Source organism: Aotus nancymaae, unplaced genomic scaffold (assembly GCF_030222135.1).
Source record: "Aotus nancymaae isolate 86718 unplaced genomic scaffold, 86718_ANA_hifiasm-v0.15.2.pri h1tg000076l, whole genome shotgun sequence".
In the NCBI taxonomy this organism is placed as follows: domain Eukaryota; kingdom Metazoa; phylum Chordata; class Mammalia; order Primates; family Aotidae; genus Aotus; species Aotus nancymaae.
Window position 1 is genome coordinate 16,084,464 of NW_026988491.1, and position 25,306 is coordinate 16,109,769.

The 25,306-nt window shown below is 47.8% G+C and overlaps 1 protein-coding gene across 6 annotated transcripts in view; it reads left to right on the forward strand.

The window, feature by feature from the left end:
- Positions 1-20,878, forward strand: part of LOC135271259 (polyglutamylase complex subunit TTLL1-like) — a 49,244-nt gene extending 28,366 nt beyond the window's left edge. For all 6 annotated transcript variants that reach the window (XM_064368111.1, XM_064368113.1, XM_064368114.1 and 3 more), the window contains 5 exons: positions 250-271; positions 8,941-9,059; positions 9,627-9,713; positions 13,618-13,781; positions 20,613-20,878. In XM_064368111.1, coding sequence (XP_064224181.1) covers positions 250-271; positions 8,941-9,059; positions 9,627-9,713; positions 13,618-13,781; positions 20,613-20,742 — 522 coding nt within the window. In that variant the 3' untranslated portion in view covers positions 20,743-20,878. The remainder of the gene's footprint in view (positions 1-249; positions 272-8,940; positions 9,060-9,626; positions 9,714-13,617; positions 13,782-20,612) is intronic.
- The last annotated feature ends 4,428 nt before the right edge of the window (positions 20,879-25,306 follow it).

Below are 25,306 nucleotides of genomic sequence, written 5' to 3' on the forward strand. Positions count from 1 at the left end.
GGTTAAGGCATTGTGTATTTGCCAATGTAAATCAACTTCATAGATAAATTTTGTGGGAAAAGGTCTTGCCTTTTCCACAGGTGTCCTCTATACGAGCATGTTTGATTCTTGGCCTTTGACTCAGCCATTGTCTTACAACTAGTTTTCTGAGGTCATCAAGAGACTAACAGATCTGTGGGTGGGGGAGTGGGGCGGGGGTGCAGAAGAATTAATCTGATCCTCATAGCGTCTTCTTTTGTCTAATTGCAGATTTCATCACTCCCCGATTACGGTATGTACCCTGAAGTAGCTCACTTGCTGAGGAACAAACTTGCTGGTTTTAATATATAGAAACCTGATTCTGGGTTCCGGTTAAAGAATATTGGGGGTCTAGTGAGAGCAAATAATTTTGCAAGTGTATAACTCTGATCAGAGGGGCCATATGAATGCATGTGAACCCAGAGGACCAGCCAGGGGATGTTGTGTGAGCCGACGTGGCTTCAGCTGGAGTAGAAGTGAGTGCACCTCTCTCTGACTTAATCTGATGTTGGTGGTTCTAAAGAGTGGATTCTGGAAAATCTCAACAGTGAAGAAGATGCCTTTCCAGGTAGGCAACAAGATTACAGGTGGAATCTAAGAAAGCAGGTTCCCAGGAGCCTGCAGCTTCTGCCTGCTGCTTGGGAGGCTGAGCGAGCATGTAGACAGAGAAGAAAAAGAAAACATGGACAAAGGTTGTTCTTGTTGGAGTTTAATGTCATAGTGGTGAGAAGTGTGAGTACTCTGTTTGTGATCACCTCTTCTTGCTTTATTATTTAAAGATGGTCTTTCTGAGAACACCTTCTCTTTTCTGCCTCTGCCACTGCAAAATGTAAAAGCCTTTGGTTTGGGACACAGTTCTGTCATGGCAGTTACTTAATCCTCGAGACAACAATTCTTCCACAGTGTGCGCAGTGGAAGGGGCACACCTTCTGAACTGTTAGGTTTCATGGCGGCACGTTCATTTGTCTGTCCTTGCTGTTTACTCCTGATATCAAGGGCTCTCTTGGCATGGGGGACAGGATGAAGATTCGCTCTGGGCTCATTGCAAGGCTCCAGTGTCTTGTAAACGGAGGAAGAAGCACAATCTTTAGCACACTGCTCAATTTCTTTATTTAAATGAGAATATGCAGTTTTACCGTCATTTGCTAAAGAGGCCTTCCTTTTCCCATTTCTCGGTACCTTTGTTGAAGATCAGTTGACTGTGTATGCATGAATTGAATTTTGGGCTCTCTATTCCATATCTCCGATACTTACGGGTGCCCCCATGCTAGGACCCTGATTTCTGAATTTCTGTATCTTTTCCTCTTGTAGATTTCAATCTCACAAATGTGTATCTTCCAACGCTATTCTTTTGCAACATTATTATGATTATTTGAGACATATAAGAATTCATCAAAAATTTTGGGTTATCTTTTCCATTTCTGCACAGATGGCTGTTACCAGTTTGATAGTATTTGTCGTGCGTCTTTGGATTATTTTGTAGTATTCTGTATTAGTCAGGTTTTGTCTTCCTGTCTGTGAATACGGGATGCCTTTTCATTTATTTGTACCTTCTCTACTTCCTTTCAGTCACATTCTGTTCTTACCAGGTTACGAGTATTTCATCTCATTGGTTAGATTTATTTCTAAATATCTAATGATTTCAGAGGTTATTATCCATGGAATTACATTTGTAATCTTACTATTGGATTGTTTCTATTGAGTGCATATTAACACAAATGCCATTTGAGTGTTAACCTTTTTCCATAGAGTAAAATGCAGTATTTCGGATTAGATTCTGCATACCTAACTTCCCTTTTCGTGTTAACTGGAAAAATATAGGAACATCTATTTTGCTTCTGTTTTTCCACCATCAGTTATCTTTTAAACTCTAGACTTTAGAATCTGAAGTGAATCTGGAATGTGGAAATGTGAAGGAAAATGCACAAGAAAGAAACCTATTGGCCGGCTACTGCAGCGTATGGCCACCAGCCCAAGTGAAACAAAACGTTGCTTTAAAATGAGTTATGTATTCATAATGTCCACTCATTGTTTTGTAATCTCTGCTCTCTCTGTGGTTATGTCTTCCTATTAATTTCTGATATTAATTTTGTGATTTCCCTTTTCTCTTGATAAATCTCACTAATGACTTCTGTATTAGACTTTTCTTGAAAACAACTGTTGGCTTTCATCTGTGGCTGGGGCTTCATCCACAGCTAGGTCATGATCCATGGCTGGGGCGTCATCCACAGCTAGGTCATCATCCATGGCTGGGGCGTCATCCACGGCTGGGGCGTCATCCATGGCTGGGGCATCATCAACAGTTGGGGCGTCATCCAAGGCTTAGTCGTCATCCACGGCTGCAGCATCAGGGGCATCATGCACGGCTGGGGCGTCATCTATGACTGTTTTTCTCAGTGGATCCAGACCATTAAATAATAGTTTGAATTCCACTTTTACAGTTCTTATTTGTTTCAAAAGTTATTTGTTAATAATTGAATGAAATAACTAAACCAGAATTTTCCCCTTTTAATTATTTCTATTTCTATATAGAAAAAGTTGTTTTAAGAAAACAGATGCCTCTCTCTGTGTTTGTGAACAGGAGTCTTGGGTCTAAAGCCTTTCTCTGGTAGCTCTGCAGGAAGATTGCCCCACCTCACCCTTGCTTTTTGTTCCAGAGGCTTCCATTTAAAGGAGCATCTTTCCCCACTCTGCCTCACCCCACGCCAGCTCTCCTGTACCCCCTGGCTTTCTAAACGCCTTCTTCCACCTTCACCTCATTGAATTCAAGACTCTGGAAAATAGTCCAAAATTATAAAAAGGTGGGAGTGGGGGTGATCTGGAAATCCCTGCTATAATATTTTTAAAGGAATCTACTGGAAACTATTTATGTTTTAAATAAAGCCATCCCTTACTTAGCACTAGAATATGAAGCTATTCATTTTTTTAACAGAACTTTGAGATATAATTCAAATGTTTTTTATGTGAACATATATGTGTGTATGTGTATATACACAACTATATACACGTGTGTATGTGTATACATAGTTGTGTACAAATGCACATACACATATGTATACAGTTATATATATATGGTTGCGCATATATATACACATACACACACATATATATATAGTTGTTTTAGGACACAAAAATACTGATCTTGAGAAAAAAGCATTGGTCTACATAAATATTGAAACTATCTGGCAAAGCAAAAGTCCCCTTTAAGAAAATGACTTACAGGCTAAAGCCTGTAATCCCAGCACCTTGGGAGGCTGATACGTGAGGATCATGAGGTCAAGAGATTGAGACCATCCTGGGTGACATGGTGAAACCCCGTCTCTACTAAAAATACAAACATATTAGCCAGGTGTGGTGGCACTCGCCTATGGTCCCAGATACTCTGGAGGCTGAGGAGGAAGAATCGCTTGAACCCAGGAGGCGGAGGTTGCAGTAAGCCAAGATTGGGCCAGTGCACTCCAGCCTGGTGGCAGAGCAAGACTCCCTCTAAAATAAATAAACAAATAAATAAATAAGTAAATAAATGCGAGACTGCCTCTAAATCATTATACAGATAGTTAAGAAAATGAAAAAATGCAAGCCTGCACACAAATACATAAGTATAAAAAAAATGTTGTGAGTCTGGGTCTCAATAAAATAAATGAGTAAATGTGAGCCTGCCTCTAAATAATTAGATAGCTAGACTCCATCTCAAAAAAAACAGAGAAAGTAAACAACCACTAGATTTCTTTGTGGCCTCATTTCTCATCCCTATCTATATGTAGTAGCGATTCATAGTTTCTACCGTTTTGTATCTAGCTTTTTCTTGTATTCTTTTTTCTTTTATTTTTTAGAGAACTGGGTCTTGCTATGTGGCCTAGGTTGGCCTGAAACTCCTGGGGTGAAGCGATCCTTCTGCCTCAGCCTCCCAAGTAGCTGGGATTTCAGGTTGCATGTCACCATGCCTAACTGTATCTGGCTTTTTTTTTTTTTTTCTGAGATGGAGTCTTGCTCTGTCTCCAGACTGGAGTGCAGTGGCATGATTTCAGCTCACTGCAGCCTCCACCTCCCGGGTTCAAGCAATTCCCCTGCCTAAGCCTCGCCAGTACCTGGCACTACAGGTGTGTGCCACCATCCCCGGCTAATTATTATTATTATTTTTAAAAAAAACGAAGAAAGAAAGAGAGAAAGAAAAAAAAAAGAATGAAGAAGAGGAAGAAAAAGCAAGAGAAAGAGGGAGAGAGAATGGAAGTATTGCTTTATTGCCCAGGCTAGAATGCAGTCTAAAAATGGGAATTGAAAACTCTTTTATGCCAATAATTGTACTTAACAATGGAGACAGGAAGGAATAAGGGAAGAAAATAACAAGCAGCCAACCAATATTTCATTTAAAGCTATGAAATGCTATGCAATTATTGAGGAGTGATTTACTTCCAATTATGTAGTCACTTTTGGAATAGGTATGATATGGTACTGATAAGAATGTATGTTTTGTGTATTTGAAGTGGAGAGTTCTATAAATGTTTATTAAGTTTACTTGTTCCGGGTCTGAGTTCAAGTCCTGGATATCCTTGTTAATTTTCTATCTCGTTGATCAGTCTAATATTGACAATGTGATGTTACAGTCTCCCACTATTATTGTGTGGGAGGCTAAGTCTCTTTATAAGTCATTAAGAACTTGTCTTATGTATCTGGGTGCTCCTGTATTGGGTGCATGTATATATAGGATCGTTAGCTCTTCTTGTTGCATTGATCCTTTTACCATTATGTAATGTCCTTCTTTGCCTCTTTTGATCTTTGTTGCTTTAAAGTCTCTTTTATCAGAGGTGAGAATTGCAACTCCTGCTTTTTATTTATCTAGTTATTTTTGCTCTCCGTTTGGTTGGTAAATCTTCCTCCGTCCCTTTGTTTTGAGTCTTTGTGTATCGTTGCATGTGAGATGGGTCTGGATACAGCATACCGATGGGTTTTGGCTTTTTATTCAGTTAATAATATATATGAGTTTAATACTGCCATTTGATGCTAGCTGGCTGTTTTGCCCATTAGTTGATGTAAGTTCTTCATCAACTTGTTAATGTAACAGCATTAACTTGTATGTTAATGCTGTTTACTTTTTGATATGTTTTTGGAAAGGCTGATACTGGTTGTTCCTTTATATGTGTAGTGCTTCTTTCAGAAGCTCTTGTAAAGCAGGCCTGGTGATGGTGAAATCTCTAAGTACTTGCTTGTTTGCAAAAGATTTTCTTTTTCCTTCGCTTTTGAAGCTCTTTTGGCTGGATATGAAATTCTGGGTTGAAAGTTCTTTTCTTTAAGGATGTTGAATATTGGCCCCCACTCTTTTCTGGCTTGTAGGGTTTCTGCTGAGAGATCTGCTGTAAGTCCGATAGGCTTCCCTTTGTGGGTAACCTGATCTTTCTCTCTGGCTGCTCTTAGAATTTTCTCCTTCATTTCAACCCTGGTGAATCTAACGATTATGTGCCTTGGGGTTGGTCTTCTTGAGGAATATCTTTGTGGTGTTCTCTGTATTACCTGGAGTTGAATATTGTCCTGCCTTACTAGGTTGGGAAAGTTTTCCTGAATAATCTGCTGAAGAGTATTTTCCAACTTGGATTCATTCTCTTTGTCACATTCAGGTACACCTATCAAACGTAGATTAGGTCTTTTCACATAGTCCCATATTTCTTGGAGACTTTGCTCATTTCTTTTTATCCTTTGTTCTCTAATCTTGACTTCTCGTTTTATTTCGTTAAGTTGGTCTTCAAACTCTGATATCCTTTCTTCTGCTTGATCAATTTGACTGTTAAAACTTGTGCATACTTTGCGAAGTTCTCGTGTTGTGTTTTTCAGCTCCATTAATTCATTTATATTCCTCTCTAAATTGTCTATTCTCGTTAGGATTTTGTCAAACCTTTTTTCAAAGTTCTTAGTTTCTTTGCATTGGGTTAGAACAAGTTCTTTTAATTCACAGAAGTTTCTTATCATCCACCTTCTGAAGCCTACTTCTGTTAATGGAACGCACTCGTTCTCCATCAGGGCTTGTTCCGTTGCTGATGAGGAACTATGATCCCCTGTAGAGGGAGAGGCATTCTGATTTTGGATATTCTCAGCCTTTTTACGTTGGTTTCTTCCCATCATTGTATATTTATCCACCTGTTGTCTTTGTGATTACCGACTTTCAAATTAGGTCTCTGAGTGGACGTCCAACTAGTTGATTCCCCGTGCCGAAATCTGAGCAATCCACTGCGCCAGCCAAAACAGCGGTGTTAAGATTGATGGTGCTTTTCTGCCCGGGAATCTCCGGTCTAGCTCCCTTCTTGAGTCCGTCCTTCAATCAATTGAATAGGCAACTGTCTTCCCGGAGCTCCAAACAACATCGGCCAAAAGGGGACCCAGTCCCGCTCACTCTGTACCAAGAACTGCCGCGCCGGCCACAAGAGTAGCGCTGGTGACCCGTGGGGCTCCTCCGCTGGGAATCTCCTGGTCCGTGAGCAACAAAAATTCGTCTGAAACTGTGGCGTCCCCTCGTTCTCTGCACTTTCACTGAGAGCTACATCCCGAGCTGCTAGTGATCAGCCATCTTGGATCTGTCTCTCTCTCTCTTTTTTTTTTTTTAATATTTCAGTAGAGACGGGTTTCACCATGTTGGCTAGGATGGTCTCGAGCTCCTGACCTCATGATCCTCCTGCCTCGGCCTCCCACAGTGGATTACAGGCATGAGCTACTGCGACTGGCTTGGCTTTTTCTTTTAACATTTTAGTTTAAGCATTTTCCAATATTGCTACACAGTCATCATCATTATTCTCAAGGGCTGGGCTGACCTGGGTTTTCAATCCTGGCTCTGCCATTTACTGTCTTTACTCCACATTACCCCCAGCAAGTCACCTGGCTAACCCCTCACTGGGGCTTCAGAGGATCCAGATAGATAAAACCCCCAGGACCTAGTTCATTGCTGGAGATACGTCTTAGGGACTGAGCGCCCATCTCTTGTCCCACTGAAGCTCCTTACGCCTTGGTGGCTTGGGTTGCAGCTTGGGTGACAGGTAATGAGTGTGGAGTTCAGATCTAATTTCATGCCAGGCCCCATCATGAGCCAACAGGGGACTTAGCTCAAGAGCCTCCTCTTACTGAGCCTCAGATGCCTTATCTGTGAAATTGGGACTGTGACACCAGTGTCGTGGGGTGTACGTGAACAGTGCTCTGCACTTCATGATTGGAAAGAGTTAAATGCCATTAATCTGTTAACACGTGATTGTGTGAATTGTAATACCCGGTTGCCCAGCCCTTTGCTCTCCCTTCCCAGCCCATTTTAGTCTTCCTTGGATTGGCAGACCTTTGAGAAAAAGTTAGCTGTTTTCAAGGAAACCTGTATTCCCTCAGCCTAGCCCTCTGGCAAGTGCCTCTGACTGGCTCTTTCTGGGCCTCAGTTTTGTGAACTGCAAAGCTGTTATCATAGATTTCTAAGGCCTGCGGGTCTTTGGAGCAGGGATTTATGTATTCAGTTTTATTCACTTAGCAAATAGTTCATCACCTGGTTTTTACCAGGCGTGTTGTTCTCATAGTGAGGCAGCCCAGGAAACAGGCACATGAGAGGGGACTGGTGCAGGATGAGAGGGGCCTGGTGCAGGATGGGAGGTGGCTCTGAGACCCTCAGAGGAACCTAGACCTGCATGCAGCCTGAGCCAGGACGGAGATGCTGAAAGCCACGCCCTGTGGGCAGCCTGCTCAGAGCTGGAAGCAGAGCGGGGTTTGGAGAAAGGCAGTCAGGCTAAGGACTTCTTATCTTACAGACATTGTCTGGGACAGTAGTCTGGGCACTGGCTGGATGAGGATACCAGGCTTTTACTTTAAATGTCATTTCACTAAATGACATGAGGAAGCAGCCAACCAGAGCCGCGCTTTCCCTCTCTGTGAGTGAGGAGGGTGGTCTGGGCTCTCTCCCTCGGGCAGTTTCCAGCTTCATCAAGTGTTTTGTGGAAGCAAAGTCCGATGCCCTCTAAGGTGTGAGAAGACCTCCCTACCCCGTCTCTATGCTTCCCTGACTAGGGTGCACAGGTCTCCGAGGAGCATGTAACACTGACTGTGGGGCCTCTCCAGAGGCTGAATCCAGGCAGGCTGGGGAGGGCACAGGAATCTGCATCATAAGCAGCTGGGGTTTAGGTTTTTTTTTTCTCTTTTTGAAATGGATTCTTGCTCTGTCTCCAGGATAGAGTGCAATGGAATGATCTAGGCTCACTGCAACCTCTGCCTCCCGGGTTGAAGTGATTCTCCTACCTCAGCCTCTTGAGTAGCTGGGATTACAGGTGTGCACCACCACACCTAGCTATTTTTTTTTTTTTTTTTTGAGACAGAGTTTTGCTCTCGTTGCCCAGGCTGGAGTACAATGGCTTAATCTCAGCCCACTGCTACCTCCACCTCCCTGGTTCAAGCAATTCTCCTGCCTCAGCCTCTCGAGTAGCTGGGATTACAGGCATGTGCCACCACACCTGGCTAATTTTGTATTTTTAGTAGAGACAGGTTTTCTCCATGTTGGTTGGGCTGGTCTTGAACTCCCGACCTCAGGTGATCCGCCCTCCTTGACCTCCCAAAGTGCTGGGATTACAGGCATGAGCCACTGCACCCGGCTTTTTTTGTATTTTTAGTAGACACAAGGTTTCGCCATGTTGGGCATGCTGGTCTCGAACTTGCCACCTCAGGTGCTGCCCCCGCCTCAGCCTCTGAAAGTGTTGGGATTACAGGCATCAGCCACTGTATCCAGTCATGTTTCTTTTTTTGTTTGTTTTTAAGTGACAGGTTCTTGCTCTGTCACCTAGGCTGGCGTGCAGTGGCACGATCATGGCTCATTGCACTCCAGTACTCCTCTTCCTCCCAGACTCAAGCTATCTCGAGTAGCTGGGACTACAGGCGCATGCCACCACACCCAGCTAAATTTTTTATTTTTTGTAGAGGCAGGGTCTCGCTGTGTTGCCCAGACTGGTCTCAAACTCCTGGGTTCAAGTGATCCTCCCACCTTGGCCTCCCAAAGTGCTGAAATTACAGACGTGAGCCACTGCACCCAGCCACAGGTGATATTATTTATATATCTGGAGATCAGTTAATCTGAGGTATATCTAAGTGACACGGAATTGAAAATTACAAAGGAAATTAAAAAATTGTTTGTAAATGGATTTACATTTATCACTGGGAACAGAGGTTAACAGTCCGACACCCGGCTCCCTAAGGTCCTGGGACGGGGCAACGTGTAGCCTGGTGGACAGTTTGTGTTTGTCTGTGATAAGGCTACGCAGTCTGTCACTGCAGGTTCTGGGCTTGGAGCGGGATGTCTGTCCACTCTCATGACAGTCTCACACTGGCAGACGGCTTGGGTACTAGTCAAGCCTCTGATGAGTAAGATGCAGAGACGCCCGTTATGGCTTCATCAGTTCTCTCTATCAGGCCAAGGAAAGTGCCCAGTCTCTGAGCTCTGTGGGAGGAAGAGGGGAAGGAGGGAAGGAAGCCTTTGGGGTGGAGGATGGGAGCCCTTGCTGTGGGAGGTCAGGACCGTGGGGACGATCCTGCTTATCTCTGAGGCGTTGGTCTCCGCGGCGCCCTTCGGTGCTGGCCCTGTAACCCGCTGGTCACTCTCTCCTCAGCCGGTGATGAACAATGACAAGCACTGCTTTGAATGCTATGGCTACGACATCATCATTGACGACAAGCTGAAGCCCTGGCTGATCGCGGTAACCGCGGCAGCGCCCGCACCTGGCCGCACCACACACAGCCCCCAACACGCTTCTGTCCCGACTTGGGCCTGGCAGTCCCCCAGGCCCCAGAGGTTTCTCAGGCCAGGCAGGAAGGGGACTGATTTCAGGTTGGATGGTTTGCTGTTGGGTGAGGTATAAGCAGATTCCTGCATTGCTCCCCTCCCAGTGCCCGGCCCACCACAGGGAGCTGTGGCCCGTCTCACGTGAACTTGGTGGCTGCAACACCTCCAGGGTGCCTCTGGGCTAGTCCATCCTCCCTCAGTCCTGTACCCTACCTGTCACCTGGGTGACAGTGTTCCTGTCTAGGAAAGCAGCTCACAGCTTCGGAAGCCCTTGGCCATCAGGAGCATACTTTTGAGGAAGGAACATCGCTACTATTCTTTTTTTTTTTTTTTTTTTTTTTTTGAGATGGAGTCTCTCTCTGTTGCCCAGGCTGGAGTGCAGTGGCACAGCCTTTGCCTCCTGTATTCAAGCAATTCAATTCTCCTGCCTCAGACTCCCAAGTAGCTGGGACTACAGGCGCATGTTACCACACCCGGATAATTTTTTTGTATATTAGTAAAGATGGGGTTTCACTGTGTTGCCCAGGCTTGTCTCAAACTCCTCAGCTCAGGCAATCCACCCACTTTGGCCTCCCAAAATGCTAGGATTACAGGAGTGAGCCACTGCACCCGGCCACAATTCTTTCTTTTTTTTTCTGTCTTGAGACAGGGTCCCACTCTGTGACCTAGGCTAGAGGCAATGGCGCAATCATAGCTCACTGCAGCCTCCAGCTTCTGGGCTCAAGTGATCCTCCTGCCTCAGCCTCCCAAGTAGATAGGATTGCAGGCACATACCACCATGCCTGGCTAATGTTTTTGTTTTTTTGTAGAGATGGGGTTTCACTATGTTGCCCAAGCTGGGTTTGAACTCCTGGGCTCAAGTGATCCTCCTGCCTTGACCTCCCAAAATGCTGGAGTTACAAGTGTGAGCCACCGCTCCCAGCCCTTTTTTTTTTTTTAATTTTAGTTTCAGGGGGCACATGTGCAGGTTTGGTACATGAATGTATTGCAAAATGCTGGGCTTTGGGCTTCTCTTGAACCTGTCACCCAAATAGTGAACAAGGTATTCAATGGGGAGTTTTTAAACCCTTGCCTTCTTCTTCCCTCCCCGCTCTGGAAACCCTAGTGTTTTGGGTATTTTTTAATTTTTGAGATGGAGTCTTGTTCTGTCACCCAGGCTGGAGTGCAGGTGGAACGATCTCGGCTCACTGCTAACCTCTACGTCCCAGGTTCAAGCGATTCTCGTGCCTCAGCCTCCCGAGTAGGTGGGATTACAAGTATCTGCCACCATACCTGGCTAATTTTTGTATTTTTAGTGGAGACAAGTTTTTAACCATGTTGGTCAGGCTGGTCTTGAATTCCTGACCTCATGATCCACCCGCCGCAGCCTCCCAAAGTGCTGGGATTACAGGGGTGAACCACCACACCCAGCCTGAGCCTTGGTCTCTTAAAAAAAAAAAAAAAACAGGCCAGGCGCAGTGGCTCATGCCTGTAATCCCAGCACTTTGGGAGGCTAAAGCGGGTAGATCACGAGGTCAGGAGTTCAAGACCAGCCTGGCCAGCATGGTGAAACCCTGTCTCTACCAAAAATACAGAAAATTAGCTGGGCATAGTTATGCACACCTGTAATCCCAGCTACTCAGGAGGCTGAGGCAGGAGAAATTGCTTGAACCTGGGAGGCAGAGGTTGCAGTGAGCTAAGATCATGCCACTGCACCCCAGCCTGGGTGACAGAGCAAGACTCCATCTCAAAAAAAAAAAGAGACCAAGTCTCACTCTGTGGTCCAGGCTGGATTGTAATGTCACCATCATTGCTCACTGCAGCCTTGAACTCCTGGGCTCAAGTGATCTAACCTCAGCCTCCTGTGTAGCTGGGACCAGAGGTGTGTGCCACTCCTCCCAGATAATTTTTTTTTCTTTTTTTGTAGAGATGGGTCTTGCTGTGTTGTAAGGTGGTCTCAAAATCCTACCTTCAAGCAATCCTTCCACCTCGGCCTCCCAAAGTGCTGGGATTATAGGTGTGAGCCACTGCACACAGCCTAATAACAATTTTTAACTTTCATGTATTCATAATAAGAATTATAGTATTATGCTACACTACAGTGGTCATTTTGAGGACAGTGAGGTCTGTGCAATTCTTTGGAACAGTACACATTGAATACGCTTCTAGCATCACAGAGAGGCAGTCTGACTGGGAGAAACCTGAACAGCTTGCAGATTTGCTCCCTTTAATCTCCCATGGCCTGAAACAGCTAACCAAGGTCATTGGAATTATGCACAAAATATGAGTAAATAAGTAGGGACTGACTGGGCATGGTGGCTCACGGCTGTCATCCCAGCACTTTGGGACACCAAGGCAGGCGGATCAGGAGTTCGAGATCAGCCTGACCAACATGGCGAAACCCCGTCTCTACCAAAAATACAAAAATTAGCCGGGCGTGGTGGCTGGCACCTGTAATCCCAGCTACTTGGGAGGCTGAGACAGGAGAATCGCTTGAACCGAGGATGCAGAGCTTGCAGTGAGCCGAGATTGCGCCACTGTACTCCAGCCTGGGTGACAGAGCGAGACTCCATCTCAAAAAAACAAAGCAAACAAACAAACAAAAAACCAGTGACCGAGGGCCTATGGGACTCGCCACAGAACAAAGTGAATGTCTACAGTTGAATGTATGGATTTCATGACATTGCTTAGCTTCTCAGAGGCCTTACGGGACTACCTCTCCATGTGTTAGAAGGATTCATCATTTGAGTTAGAATGCTGCTTTCTTTTCTTTTCTTTTCTTGTTTTTTTTTTTGTGAGACAGAGTCTCACCCTATCGCCCACACTGGAGTGCAGTGGCGTGATCTCGGCTCATTGCAACCTCCGCCTCCCGGGTTCAAGTGATTCTCCTGCCTCAGCCTCCTGAGGAGCTGGGACTACAAGTGTTCGCCACCATGCCTGGCTCACTTTTTGTATCTTTAGTAGAGACAAGGTTTCACGGTGTTAGCCAGGCTGGTCTCAAACTCCTGACCTCGTGATCCACCCGCCTTGGCCTCCCAAAGTGCTGGGATTACAGACGTGAGTCACCACACCTGGCCCAAAAATGCTGCTTTATTGATATTACTCTCTTAGCAAAAAAGGGAGCCCATTCATTGCCTTTTACTTAAACCCACACTGCTGCTTGGGCAGGGTCATTTGGTTCACTGATTCTAACAAACCCCTAAGGGGTTCTTGGTACTTAAGACAGAACCAGTCACACAGGTAGACAGAAATTATGTTTGTGATCTATTCTGGCCCCAAAATGTTTGTTTGTGTGATTGCTGATTTGTAGATCCTAATTCTAATCCTACCTTTGAGTATTACTTATATTTCATTGAACAGTTGGTAAAAGTGAATCACAAAGTGCTTCCTGTCCAAGGTGCTCTGACGGTATTAGATAATCGCAATGTTAAATAACAACCTTTTTTTTTTTTTTTTTTTTGAGATGGAATCTCTCTGTTTGTTGCCCAGGCTGGAGTGCAGTGGCTCGATCTCTGCCTCCTGGGTTCAAGCAGTTCTTCTACCTCAGCCTCCCGAGTATCTGGGACTACAGGAGCATGCCACCACACCTGGCTAATTTATATATATTGTTTAGTAGAGACGGGGTTTCACCATATTGGTTAGGCTGGTCTTGAACTCCTGACCTCACGATCTGCCCGCCTTGGCCTCCCAAAGTTCTGGGATTACAGGCGTGAGCCACTGCGTCCGGCACAACAACCTTACTGAAGTGTGCAGCAGCCAGCATCTCCTTTGCAGTGTGCGTTTTCATTCCGAAAGAGAGAGAGAAGCAGGTGAGGAATGTGGGTCTTTTCCTCTCACAGGTGAACGCGTCCCCGTCTCTCACCTTCAGCACTGCCAACGATCGAATCCTCAAGTATAACCTGATTAATGACACCCTCAACATTGCTGTCCCCAACGGCGAAATTCCAGACTGCAAATTGAACAAGTCACCCCCAAAGGAAGTCCTTGGCAATTACGAGATTCTGTAAGTTTGTGAGTGACTGCGTGCTTGTCCTGTGTCTCTGAACGGCGTGTACCACAACCCAGCTTGGATTTCGGGGCATGTGTGGATCCCCCTTGTTTGAGCAGAGTGTTTCATTTATTAATAACATTATGGGATAGATTGTGTTGTAGCAGAAAGTCAGTTTATTTATTTTATTATTACTTTTTTTTTTGAGAGGGAGTCTTGCTCTGTCACCAAGGCTGGAGTGCAATGGTGTGATCTTGGCTCACTGCAACCTCCACCTCCCGGGTTCAAGCGATTCTCCGGCCTCAGCCTCTCAAGTAGCTGGGATTACAGGCATGTGCCACCACGTCTGGCTAATTTTTGTATTTTTAGTAGAGATGGGGTTTCACCTTGTTGGCCACGCTGGTCTTGAACTCCTGACCTCAAGTGATCCTCCCGCCTCAACCTCCTAAAGTGCTGGGATCGACTGTGCCCGGCCCAGAAAAGCAGTTTGGGTGCTAAACTTGATCATTGTGTATTCTCCTGCTCATGACGTACGTGTGATGCACTGATCACATGCCAGGCCCCCTGTTAGCCGCCAGGATAGCTGCAGCAGGGTGGATGGAGCGCTTGTTTCTCACAGGTCACCTGGGCTTGTTCCCTAGCGTTGCCATGTAAAGCTGGGTGGTGACAGTGAGGAACTCAGTGCTACTGTTGGAGCCTCGGTTTGTCCACCTTTAAATGGGTATAATAAGATGTATCTTACAGAGTGGTAAGGAAATAGCTAACCTTCGAGGACTTACCATCCATCAGAAACTGTGCAGAGTGCTTTACACACAGTATCAATCCCTTTCACCAGGAACGTTTTGAAGTAAGAGTATTAGCTCCATTTCACAGATGTGGAAACAAAGGCTTAGAGCAGTTCCGTGGCATGCCTGTAGTGGCAAAGGTGGGAACAAAGTGGGAGCCCATCAGAAGTGTGGTGGCTGAACACAGTATGGTTCATTCATTCCGTGGTCTATTAGGTGGCCTTTAAAAAGACTGACCCAGAAGCAGGACGGTGGCCATGGAAGTTGGAATCCGCTAAGGAGTGTGTAACAACTCACCTGCTGAAAAAAAACTAAAGGACTGACCCAGAGCTACCCCATGGGGCCTGGGAGGTGGCCTGGGAAAAACTGTTGCAGAAAAGGGTATATAATGTAATCCTTGTGAAACATGGACCTCAGAGCCCCCTGTGTGTGCGTACGGTGACATGTGCAGTGGCTTACATGCGAATGCATGAGCAGGGAAACGTGGAAGGACACACGTCATGTTGTCAGCGTCGATTCCGCAGTCGAGTGGGTGTCGAGGGAGCCGGAGAATAGAGGGAAACAGACGGCAGTAAAAGGCGGAGGAGTAGGTGTGTTAGGATCACAGTTACACGCTTCTGTCAAAGCAAAAACGTGCATTTAATCTAAATTTTTAAAAAACAAAGGCAGAAATATTTAGTGACATTTACACACAGCAACGTCAGGCTTGCAGCTGGTAGGCACTGCTGCGGGGAGGATTTGAACACGGACCCAGGACTCGAGAGCCCATGCTTAGCTGCCTCCTGCCCCTGCTGCGGGTGATGTGTGGTGTGGATGGGCGTGTCACAGCTCGTCGTCTGGGACAGGAGGAGCAGGTGGAAAGGGAGTTTAGGTGGAAGTATGCTGGGCTTGCCGGCAACCTCGGGACCTCTGCAGGGTGGTGGCTGTGAACCTCAGGGGCGACCGGTCAGTGCGTGTGGTTGGTGGGTCTCTCCATCCACGGTCAGCTGCCTGGGCTAGGTATAGAGAAGGCAGAGGGTTGGGAGGGACCAGAGTTGGGAGCTTGCAATGGCAAGAGAGAGGGCAGCAGGGACAGGGAGGAGGTGGGGGTGGGTGGCAGTCCCATGGGGCAGGCTGGAGTCGGGCACTAGGGAAGAGAGCTGGGAGGAGAAGGGGCAGTGGTCAGGGAGTAAGCGCTTGCCATGGAGATAATGAGAGGGGTGATGAGGCTTGGGGACTCCTGGGGATGGACTGAGATGGAGTAAAGGACAGGGTCACCAGCGGTCACAGAGTTGGGGTTTTCATCTGTTTGATCAGTGCCATCACCTGCAACCATGGACTAGGAGCCTGGGTCTCCAAGGGATGGGGGTGGTGACTGCACGAGGTGGGGAGGTAAATGTGATGACCAGGCCTGGGAAGAGCTGGGGGTTTTAGGGAGGAGGCCCCCCTCCAGTGGGGAGTATGGTGGGTGGGAGAGAAAGCAGCCCCCACCCCAGGGACTGCAGGGGAAGCAGTGTGTTCTAGGAGACCCAAGAGCCCGTTAGAGCAGGAAGGAGAATGAAGGACAAGTGGAGGGCGTGGCGGGTTCCGGAATCCACAGAGGGTGACTCTGGGGATGGGATCAGACTGGGGTTGGCAGCCTGGGAGGTGAAGGGTGATCTCAGGGCTGGGAATGGCAGCTGCGATGGCGGCCTTGGGGGCTGGGTCCTGATGGCCCCTGTGGGAGGACCGAGGGGGTCTGTGAGGGTGCACAGGGGTGGGGACCATTTGGGGGAGACTTATCAGTAGCATGAGGACCTTGGGGGGTTCTCTTCAGTCCAGCTGAGGATGGCGGGGAGGCTGCCTTGTTGGGAGTGTGTGGGGCATCTGCCCATCCAGCCCTGGCCTCCTTGAGGGAGTGGGCCATCTCCAGGCTAAGAAGCAGAGGCCAAGCCGAGCCCAGTGGCTCACGCCTGTAATCCCAGCACTTTGGGAGGCTGAGGCAGGTGGATCACCTGAGGTCAGGAGTTCAAGACCAGCCTGGCCACCATGGTGAAACCCCATCTCTACTAAAAATACAAAAACTAATTGGGCATGGTAGCGCGTGCCTGTAATCCCAGCTACTTGTGAGACTGAGCGCAGGATAATGGCTTGAACCCAGGAGGTGGAGGTTGCAGTGAGCTGAGGCTATGCCACTGCACTGCAGCCTGGGCGACAGAGCGAAACTCCGCCTCAAAAATAAATAAATAAATAAAGCAGAGCCCAGAGCCTCATTGCTTTTAGTTGAAGAGACAACAAGGTGACCCCCTCCTGATCTAGCCGTCCTCTCCCGGCTCCTGAGGGGTAACGGAGGGCTCCTGTGTGTAGCTGATGGTCTCTACATGCTTCCGGCCAGGGCTCACTTCCCCTAGTCATTCAGATGATCAAAGAACCTGGGTCTGTGTTCGGGTGCGGCCACCTGCAGCAGCAGCAGTTGGTGCTGACTGGGAGGGCCCCGGCATCTGAGTGGCGCCACCCATCCATGTCCCTGCCAGGTGCTGTGCATCTCACTCGATGGCCACAGCAACCCCTCAGAGCCCAGCAGCAGCTAGCAAGGACGCTGGCCGCATGAGGTGCCCCAGGCCATGCCGCTGGCCTTGGACCCACAAGGCTTGGCACTTTGCATCTGCTACCTCCAGGGCGCTGTTCTGAAGTTGCTGGCTGGACTTTTACAGCCTTTTAAAAAAGTACTGCTCTGAACCCTAACAGTGACTGGATTCTTTCTATCACAACCCAGAAGAAAAGCCTGCTAGGACAGGAACTTAGAAGAACCATCTTGGCTCTGACTGTCCTCTGCGTTGGCTCAGTAGGTGGCCAGACCGCCCCTGAGAACGGCGCCTCCTGGTGTCAGCTGCTTGCCAAATGCGCGGTTCTGTTTGTTTTGTTTTTTGAGCTGTACAGATCAGCACAAGTGCTCCGTGAAACTGGTCACCATATGTGGTCTTTTTCTCCATTCATTCAGTGATTCCTGTTCACCAGACCTTGAACAAGCTGCTAAGGCAGCCATGAACCAGGCAGGCAGGCAGTGGAGTGACTACATTTATGAATCTGGAGTTCCCAAGGGGTGGAGACATCTGATCCGTGGAGAGGGGCCAGGGAGGCTTCCTGGAGGACGCCCACCCAGGCAGATTCCAGAGTGCCTGGGGTGTCCTGTCTGGCTTCCTGGTGTCATTGTCATAGGGACTGTGGCTGTGTCTCCTTTGAGAGCCAGGGAGGAGAGCAGGCCCCTTTGTCGCTGTCCTGACAGCCCCACCCTGGTGCACAGCCTGGATCCCTGTAGTGTCTGCTTCATAGACAGAAGTCAGAAAATGCAGCCAGGCACTGTGGCTCATGCCTGTAATCCCAGAACTTTGGGAGACAGAGGCAGGCAGATCACCAGGGCGCGGTGGCTCACGCCTGTAATCCCAGCACTTTGGGAGGCCGAGGCGGGTGGATCACGAGGTCAAGAGATCGAGACCATCCTGGTCAACATGGTGAAACCCCGTCTCTACTAAAAATACAAAAAATTAGCTGGGCACGGTGGCACGTGCCTGTAATCCCAGCTACTCAGGAGGCTGAGGCAGGAGAATTGCCTGAACCCAGGAGGCGGAGGTTGCGGTGAGCCGAGATCGCACCATTGCACTCCAGCCTGGGTAACAAGAGCGAAACTCCGTCTCAAAAAAAAAAAGAGTTTGAGACTGGCCTGGGCAACATGGTGAAACTCCCATCTCTACCAAAAATACAAAAACTTAGCCAGGCGTGGTGACATACATTTGTAATCCCAGCTACTCGGAAGGCTGAGGCAGGAGAATCTCTTGAACCCGGGAGGCAGAGGTTGCAATGAGTTTAGATTGTGCTGCCACAATCGTCTGGGTGACCATTTTGAAAAAAAGGAGTCGGGCAGGTCGCAGTGGCTCATGCCTGTAATCCCAGCACTTTGAATGGCCGAGGTGGGTGGATTGCGAGGTCAAGAGTTCGAGACCAGCCTGGCCAAGATGATGAAACACTGTCTTGACTAAAAATACAAACATTAGCCGGGTGCAGTGGTGGAGATCTGTAATTGCAGCTACTCTGGAGGCTGAGGCAGGAGAATCGCTTGAATCCTGGAGGTGGAGGTTGCAGTGAGCCAGGATCATGCCACTGCACGTTAGTCTGGGTGACAGAGCAAGACAGAGCAAGATTTTGTCTCAAAAAAAAAAAGGGGGCCGGGTGTGGTGGCTCACACCTGTAATCCCAGCATTTTGGGAGGCCGAGGCGGGTGGATAATCAGAGGCCAGGAGTTTGAGACCAGCCTGGCCAACATGGCAAAACCCCGTCTCTACTAGAAATACAAAAATTAGCTGGGCTTCATGGTGGACACCTGTAATCCCAGCTACTCTGGAGGCTGAGTCAGGAGAATTGCTTCAACCTGGGAGTTAGAGGCTCCAGTGAGCCGAGATCAAGCCACTGCACTCCAGCCTGAGCAACAGAGACTCTGTCTCAAAAAAAAAAGAAAAAGAAGGGTCATAAAATGCTTTCTTCCTTCCTTGCCACCAGAAGTACAATGCAGAAAATACATTCTTTAACCTCAGCAGTTTCTAACCCGCACTGCATTCAACCTGCAGACTCTGGTTTAGCTAATAAGCTTATCACAGAAATCCACCCTTTTCCAGAAGTCTGTAAGATTAGCACTCAGCATCTGGGTACCTTTTGTATTTGACATAAATACCTGCATACAGCTGAGGGTCCTAGTCAGGATGGCCAGCGCAGCACACTGATGACGCTTTAACCCGGGCAGAGATGCTTTCTGCACTCCTCAGCTCTGCAGGACAAAATGCTCCGAATTAGGAATCGCAAGTCCTAGGGCTTAATCCTGCCTCTGCCACAGACCAGCTTTGGGACCTTAGGTCCTGAGCAAACCTCTGGAACCCCAGTTTCTCCCACAGGAAGCAAGTCCTGATGCTGCCGCCTGAGTTGGGAGGGTAATGTGAGTCACCGAGGAGTGGGCGGCCCCATTCCCCGAAGCCTGCTCCCTGCCACAGTCTGCAATAGGTGCAGGCAGCAATTACCCTGCTCTGGGACCCCGTCAGAGAAGCGCCCCGCCACTGTGGGAAGGACCCAGGACTCCCCCAGATGCTGTGACCACCCCATCTGGGGAGCTGCGGCTGCCATCCAGCTCTTCCAGACGCGAAAGTTCAGGCTGTTTACTGCACTGTTGTCTCCTTAGCGTGTGTGCCCTAAGGATGCATAAACTTTAATTGGGAAACAGGCAGTTAAAGAAAATAGGGACCGGGGGCAGTGGCTCACACCTGTAATCCCAGCACTTTGGGAGGCCGAGGCGGGCAGATCACTTGAGGTTAGGAGTTCGAGATCACCCTGGCCAACATGGTTAAACCCCATCTCTACTAAAAATATAAAAATGTGCTGGGTGTGGTAGTGTGTGCCTGTAATCTCAGCTACTCAGGAGGGTGAGGCAGGAGACTCGCTTGAACCCGGGAGGCGGAGGTTGTGGTGAGCCAGGATCACGCCATTATACTCCAGTCTGGGTGATAGAGCAAAACTTTTCAAAAAAAAAAAAATGTGGAAGGGTGGCGTGGGTCACACTGTCAGAGTCTGTAGCTGAGTGCGCACTGTGGGGCCTCTCTGCCCTGGCCTCCACTGGCAGGCGCTCACACCCACTCCCATCTGGAATGGAGTTAATCCTCCCAGCCTGAGGGGCCTTGTGTGAAGCCCGGGCTCTCACCTCAATACCCTGGGCTGGCTCCGTGTCACCTCATTCATGTTGCCTTTGGGGCCGTTGCCAAATTTGACGTGGTGACCTGTTTAAGATGTCAGCTTCCAGGGAAGAGCAGGGTCCACAATAACAACTTACCAAGGCTGTACACGTAGGTACGGTGGCCCTGGGGAGTGTTTGCCGGCTGCAGAAGCCACCTGGCAGGCAGGTGGGCGGAAGCCAGGTGAGAGGTGGGCGGGAGCTGGCAGGAGCTGGGGGCCCCCTCAGGCTGCTTCTCTGGGTGATGTCGTATTTGCCACACAGCAACCTGGTGGCCCTGCCTGTTGCCTTCAAAAGAGAGCCTGCCGTGATCCTGGCTGTTTCTGTCTCCAGGTACGATGAAGAACTGGCCCAGGGTGACGGGGCCGACCGGGAGCTGAGAAATCGTCAGGGCCAGTCTCAGGGGCCCAGAGCAGCCCGATCGAGAGACTCGGGGAGAACCGTCCTCACCACCTGGAAGTGACTCGAACCCGGACCTTATCAAAACGACTCACTCCCCTGGGCCCCTGCTGAAGCCCTGTTTTGAAATTTTCCTTTTCTAGAGCTTTTTTCCTTTCCTAAGCCCTGTAAATAAATGAAGGCACTTCTTTGGAAGGTTATGGAGTCTGTTTCACTAGTGCTGAAGGAACCAATTCATGCAGATGTATAAAACTTGCTTTTTTTTTTTAAATTTTTAACCTGAGCAGAATTACCATATAAAAAACTCACCCTTTTTTTTGGCAGAAAGTAACAGCTTCAGCGTGTAATTTAATGTGTCACAAGGTTTAAACATTTAAAAAACTAGGGGCCAGGTGCAGTTGGCTCACACCTTTAATCCCAGCACTTTGGGAGGCTGAGGCGGGTGGATCACAAGGTCAGGCGTTTGAGACCAGCCTAACCAACATAGTGAAACCACGTCTCTAGTAAAAATACAAAAACTTAGCCAGGCATGGTGGCGGGCGCCTATAATCCCAGCTACTTGGGAGGCTGAGGCAGGAGAATCGCTTGAACCTGGGAGGCAGAGGTTGCAGTGAGCTGAGATCCCAACACTGCACTCCAACCCAGGTGACAGTGGGAGACTCCATCTAAAAAAAAAAAATTCAAAAAAACTTTAAATTAAAAACAAAACAAAATCTTAAAAAAAAAAAATCTTATAGACTAGCCCTGCCATAAGAAAGGAATATATTTAACTGACAGATCTTTTAGTTCCCTTTCTTTTTACTTGACTGTGATTTTTCTTTTTTTTTTTTAGACAGAATCGCACTCCGTTGCCCTGGCTGGAGTGCAGTGGCACAGTCTCGGCTCACTGCAACCTCCGCCTCCCTGGTTCCAGCAATTCTCCGGCCTCAGGCACCCAAGTAGCTGTGATTACAGGTGTGTGCCACCACACCTGGCTAATTGTTGTATATTTAGTAGAGACTAAATCCTCCTGCCTAAGCCTCCCAAAGTGTTGGGATTACAGGCGTGAGCCACCACGCTTGGCCTCAGAAAGACTTGTTTTTGTCACTTCAGTTTTGTGAATGAGTCTGTTGTAAATTGAAACAGAGGAGCACAGACAGGTCCGGCTGTGTGGCTTTTATGATGTCAGCAGCTGGGTTTGCTGCAGGGGAGCACCGCGGGCAGCCAGGAAGTGTGGGAGGGGCCGTGGCTGCAGTACAGGCTGCGTGAGCGCGGTGTTCCCATCCCATCTCCCTGTGGCCCAGTGGCTTACAGGAGTTATGGAGAGAACCCGAGTCGCTGGGTAGATGGACAGATGCATCTGAGTAATAACTCACCAGTTACAGTGCTGTTCTTAGGACGGGTCTTTTTTTTTTTGAGATGGAGTTTCATTCTTGTCACCCAGGCTGGAGTGCAATGGCATGATCTCGCCTCACTGCAACCTCCACCTCCTGGGTTCAGGCAATTCTCCTGCCTCAGCTTCCAGAGTAGCTGGAATTACAGGCTCGTGCTACCATGCCTGGCTAATTTTTGTATTTTTAGTAGAGACAGGGTTTTACCATGTTGGCCAGGCTGGTCTTGAACTCCTGACCTCAGGTGATCCTCCCACCTTGGCCTTCCAAATGCTAGAATTACAGGCGTGAGCCACTGCACGCAACCAGGAAGGGCCTTTTATTCATGGTAAAAGTTTGTATTAACACGTGTTTGCTGAAGCTTCACTGGCTGTCTTGAGTTTACCTTTAAAGCTTGCTACCTGTTTTTGTTGTGATGTTAGTGACAGCAGTTTGTCCTCCCAAATGGCACCAAGGGTATGTCCTTCAGATAAAGGTCTTCCCTGACCCTTGCCCAAGGTCTCTCAGTACCCACACGTGAACACGTGTCAAGTGTACATGCCGTGTCATGTTTGTGTATATGTGCACGTATATTTAATGTCTCACTGCCAATCAGGGAAGAAGAGGGCTTTTCAACACATGGGTAGAATAGAAAGTGAGAGAAACATAGTCCAAGTGGTACTTGGCAAGACTCCAAATAGGCTGCAACTGCGGGACTTCTCAGCTGTTCCTTCTTCATGATCTGATTGGTATGTGTGTTGTGTGTGTGCCCTGCTGTTTATGTGGGGTTTTTTTTTTTAGTTGGAGTCTTGCTCTGTCACCCAGGCTGGAGTGCAGTGGTGCGATCTCAGCTCACTGCAACCTCTGTCTGCTGGGTTCAAGCAATTCTCCTGCCTCAGCCTCCCAAGTAGCTGGGACTACAGGCACCTGCCACCTCACCCAGCTAATTTTTGTATTTTTAGTAGAGACAGGGTTTCACCATGTTGACCAGGAAGGTCTCGATCTCTTGACCTCATAATCCGCCCTCAGCCTCCCAAAGTGCTGGGATTATGGGCATGGGCCATCGCACCTGGCTAGTTTTTCTACCTCCAAAATATATCCTATATTTCCTCCACAACTACAACTCTTAATAGCCACCAGCCCATTGCAGCAGCCCCTCGACTGGTCACCCTTTTAAAATCTTCATCTTTAATCTACATAGGTGATCTTTAAAACTCATAGACCAGCTGGGCGTGGTGGCTCACACCTGTATTCCCAGCACTTTGGGAGGCTGAGGCAGGTGGATCACTTGAGCTCAGGAGTTGACTAGCCTGGGCAACATAGTGAAAACCCATCTCTACAAAAAATACAAAAATTAGCCTGGCATGGTGGCTCCACTGTATTCCCATCTATTTGTTGGCCTGAGGCAGGAGGATCGCTTGAGCCCCAGGAGGCAGAGGATGCAGTGAGCCAAGATCACACCACTGCACTCCAACCTGGGCAACAGAGTGAAACCCTGTCTCAATAATAATAATAATAATAGTCCGGGCATGGTGGCTCACACCCGTAATCCCAGCACTTTGGGAGGCCAAGGCAGGCAGATCACCTGAGGTCAGGAGTTCGAGACCAGGCTGACCAACATGGTAAAACCCCGTGTTTACTAAAATTACCAAAAAAAAAAAAAAAAAAAAAAAAAAAATTAGCTAGATGTGGTGGCTCACTCCTGTAATCCCAGCTACTCAGGAGGCTGAGGCAGGAGAATTGCTTGAAACTTAGAGGTGGAGGTCATCTGTACTCCAGCCTGGGTGACAGAGCAAGACTCTGTCTCAGAAAAAAAATTAAAATAAATAAAATATAAAAAATGAATAATAGGCTGGGTGAGGTGGCTCATGCCTGTAATCCCAGCACTTTGGGAGGCCAAGACGGGTGGATAACCTGAGGTGACGAGTTCAAGACCAGCCTGGCCAATATGGCGAAACCCTGTCTCTACTAAAAATACAAAAATTAGGCCGGGTGCGGTGGCTCAGGCCTTTAATCCCAGGACTTTGGGAGGCCAAGGTGGGTGAATCATGAGGTCAGGAGTTACCTAACCAATAGACCAGCCTGACCAACATGGTGAAACCCCATCTCTACTAGAAATATAAAAATGAGCCAGGCATGGTGGTGTGTGCCTGTAATCCCAGCTACTCGGGAGGCTGAGGTGGTAAAATTGCTTGAACCCAGGAGACAGAGGTTGCAGTGAGTTGAGATTGTGCCACTGCACTCCAGCCTGGGTAACAGAGCAAGACTCTGTCTCAAAAAAAAAAAAAAAAAAAAAAAAAAAAAAAAATTAGCCAGGCATAGTGGTGCATGCCTAAAGTCCCAGCTACTCGGGAGAATCGCTTGAACCTAGAAGGCAGAGGTTGCAGTGAGCCAAGATCATGCCACTACACTCCAGCTTTGGCAACAGAGCAAGACTGCGTCTCAAAAAATTGTAAAATAAATAAATTAATTAAATAATAAGTGTGAAGTACTGGGCACAGTATATGGTAGTTATGATCATCCTATTAGACATTGAGATGATAGCAACCAGCTGAGAAAAATGACCTTTATTAGTTGTTTAATCTTTTATTAATATTTTAGGAGCACAGCCACACATTTCACAGAGAATCTGCTAGTGACAAATCATCTTATTTATCAAATATTTATTTAGTGCCTTCTGTGCACCAGGCCCCGTGCTGGACTCTGGGAAAGCACAGGTGAATCTCTCTGTCCTCATGGAGCTTCCTACCTCCTGCAGGGAAATAGTGAAGACTTAACAAACATCTAGTTCCAACTGAGAAGGAATTTAGTGGGTGTTGTGATAGAGCCTAGGCAACCGGGGGAAAGGTCTGCTAAGTAGGGAATATACATTGGCTTGCAGGATCATGAGCCATTTCTGGGAAGGGAATTGTTGGGGAAGCATTTCAGGCAGAGATGTAGAATATAGGGACTGAGGTGGAGAAAAGTTTCAGTTAGGAGGAGAGCACAATGGACAATGGAAAAGCTTTGAAGTCTATTTAAAAAAAAGCTTTTTTTAAATAGAGATGAGGTTTCACCATGTTGGCCAGGATGGTCTCGATCTGTTGACCTCGTTTTCCACCCACCTCGGCCTCCCAAAGTGCTAGGATTATAGGCGTGAGCCACTATACCTGGCCAAGCTTTGAAGGTTTTAAGCAGGAGAGTAAACTGATTCGATGTCTGTATTACATTTAGTTTCTGTGTAGAGAATGGATTGGAGGTGGATCAATCCCAGTACTTTGGGAGACCGAGGAGGGCAGA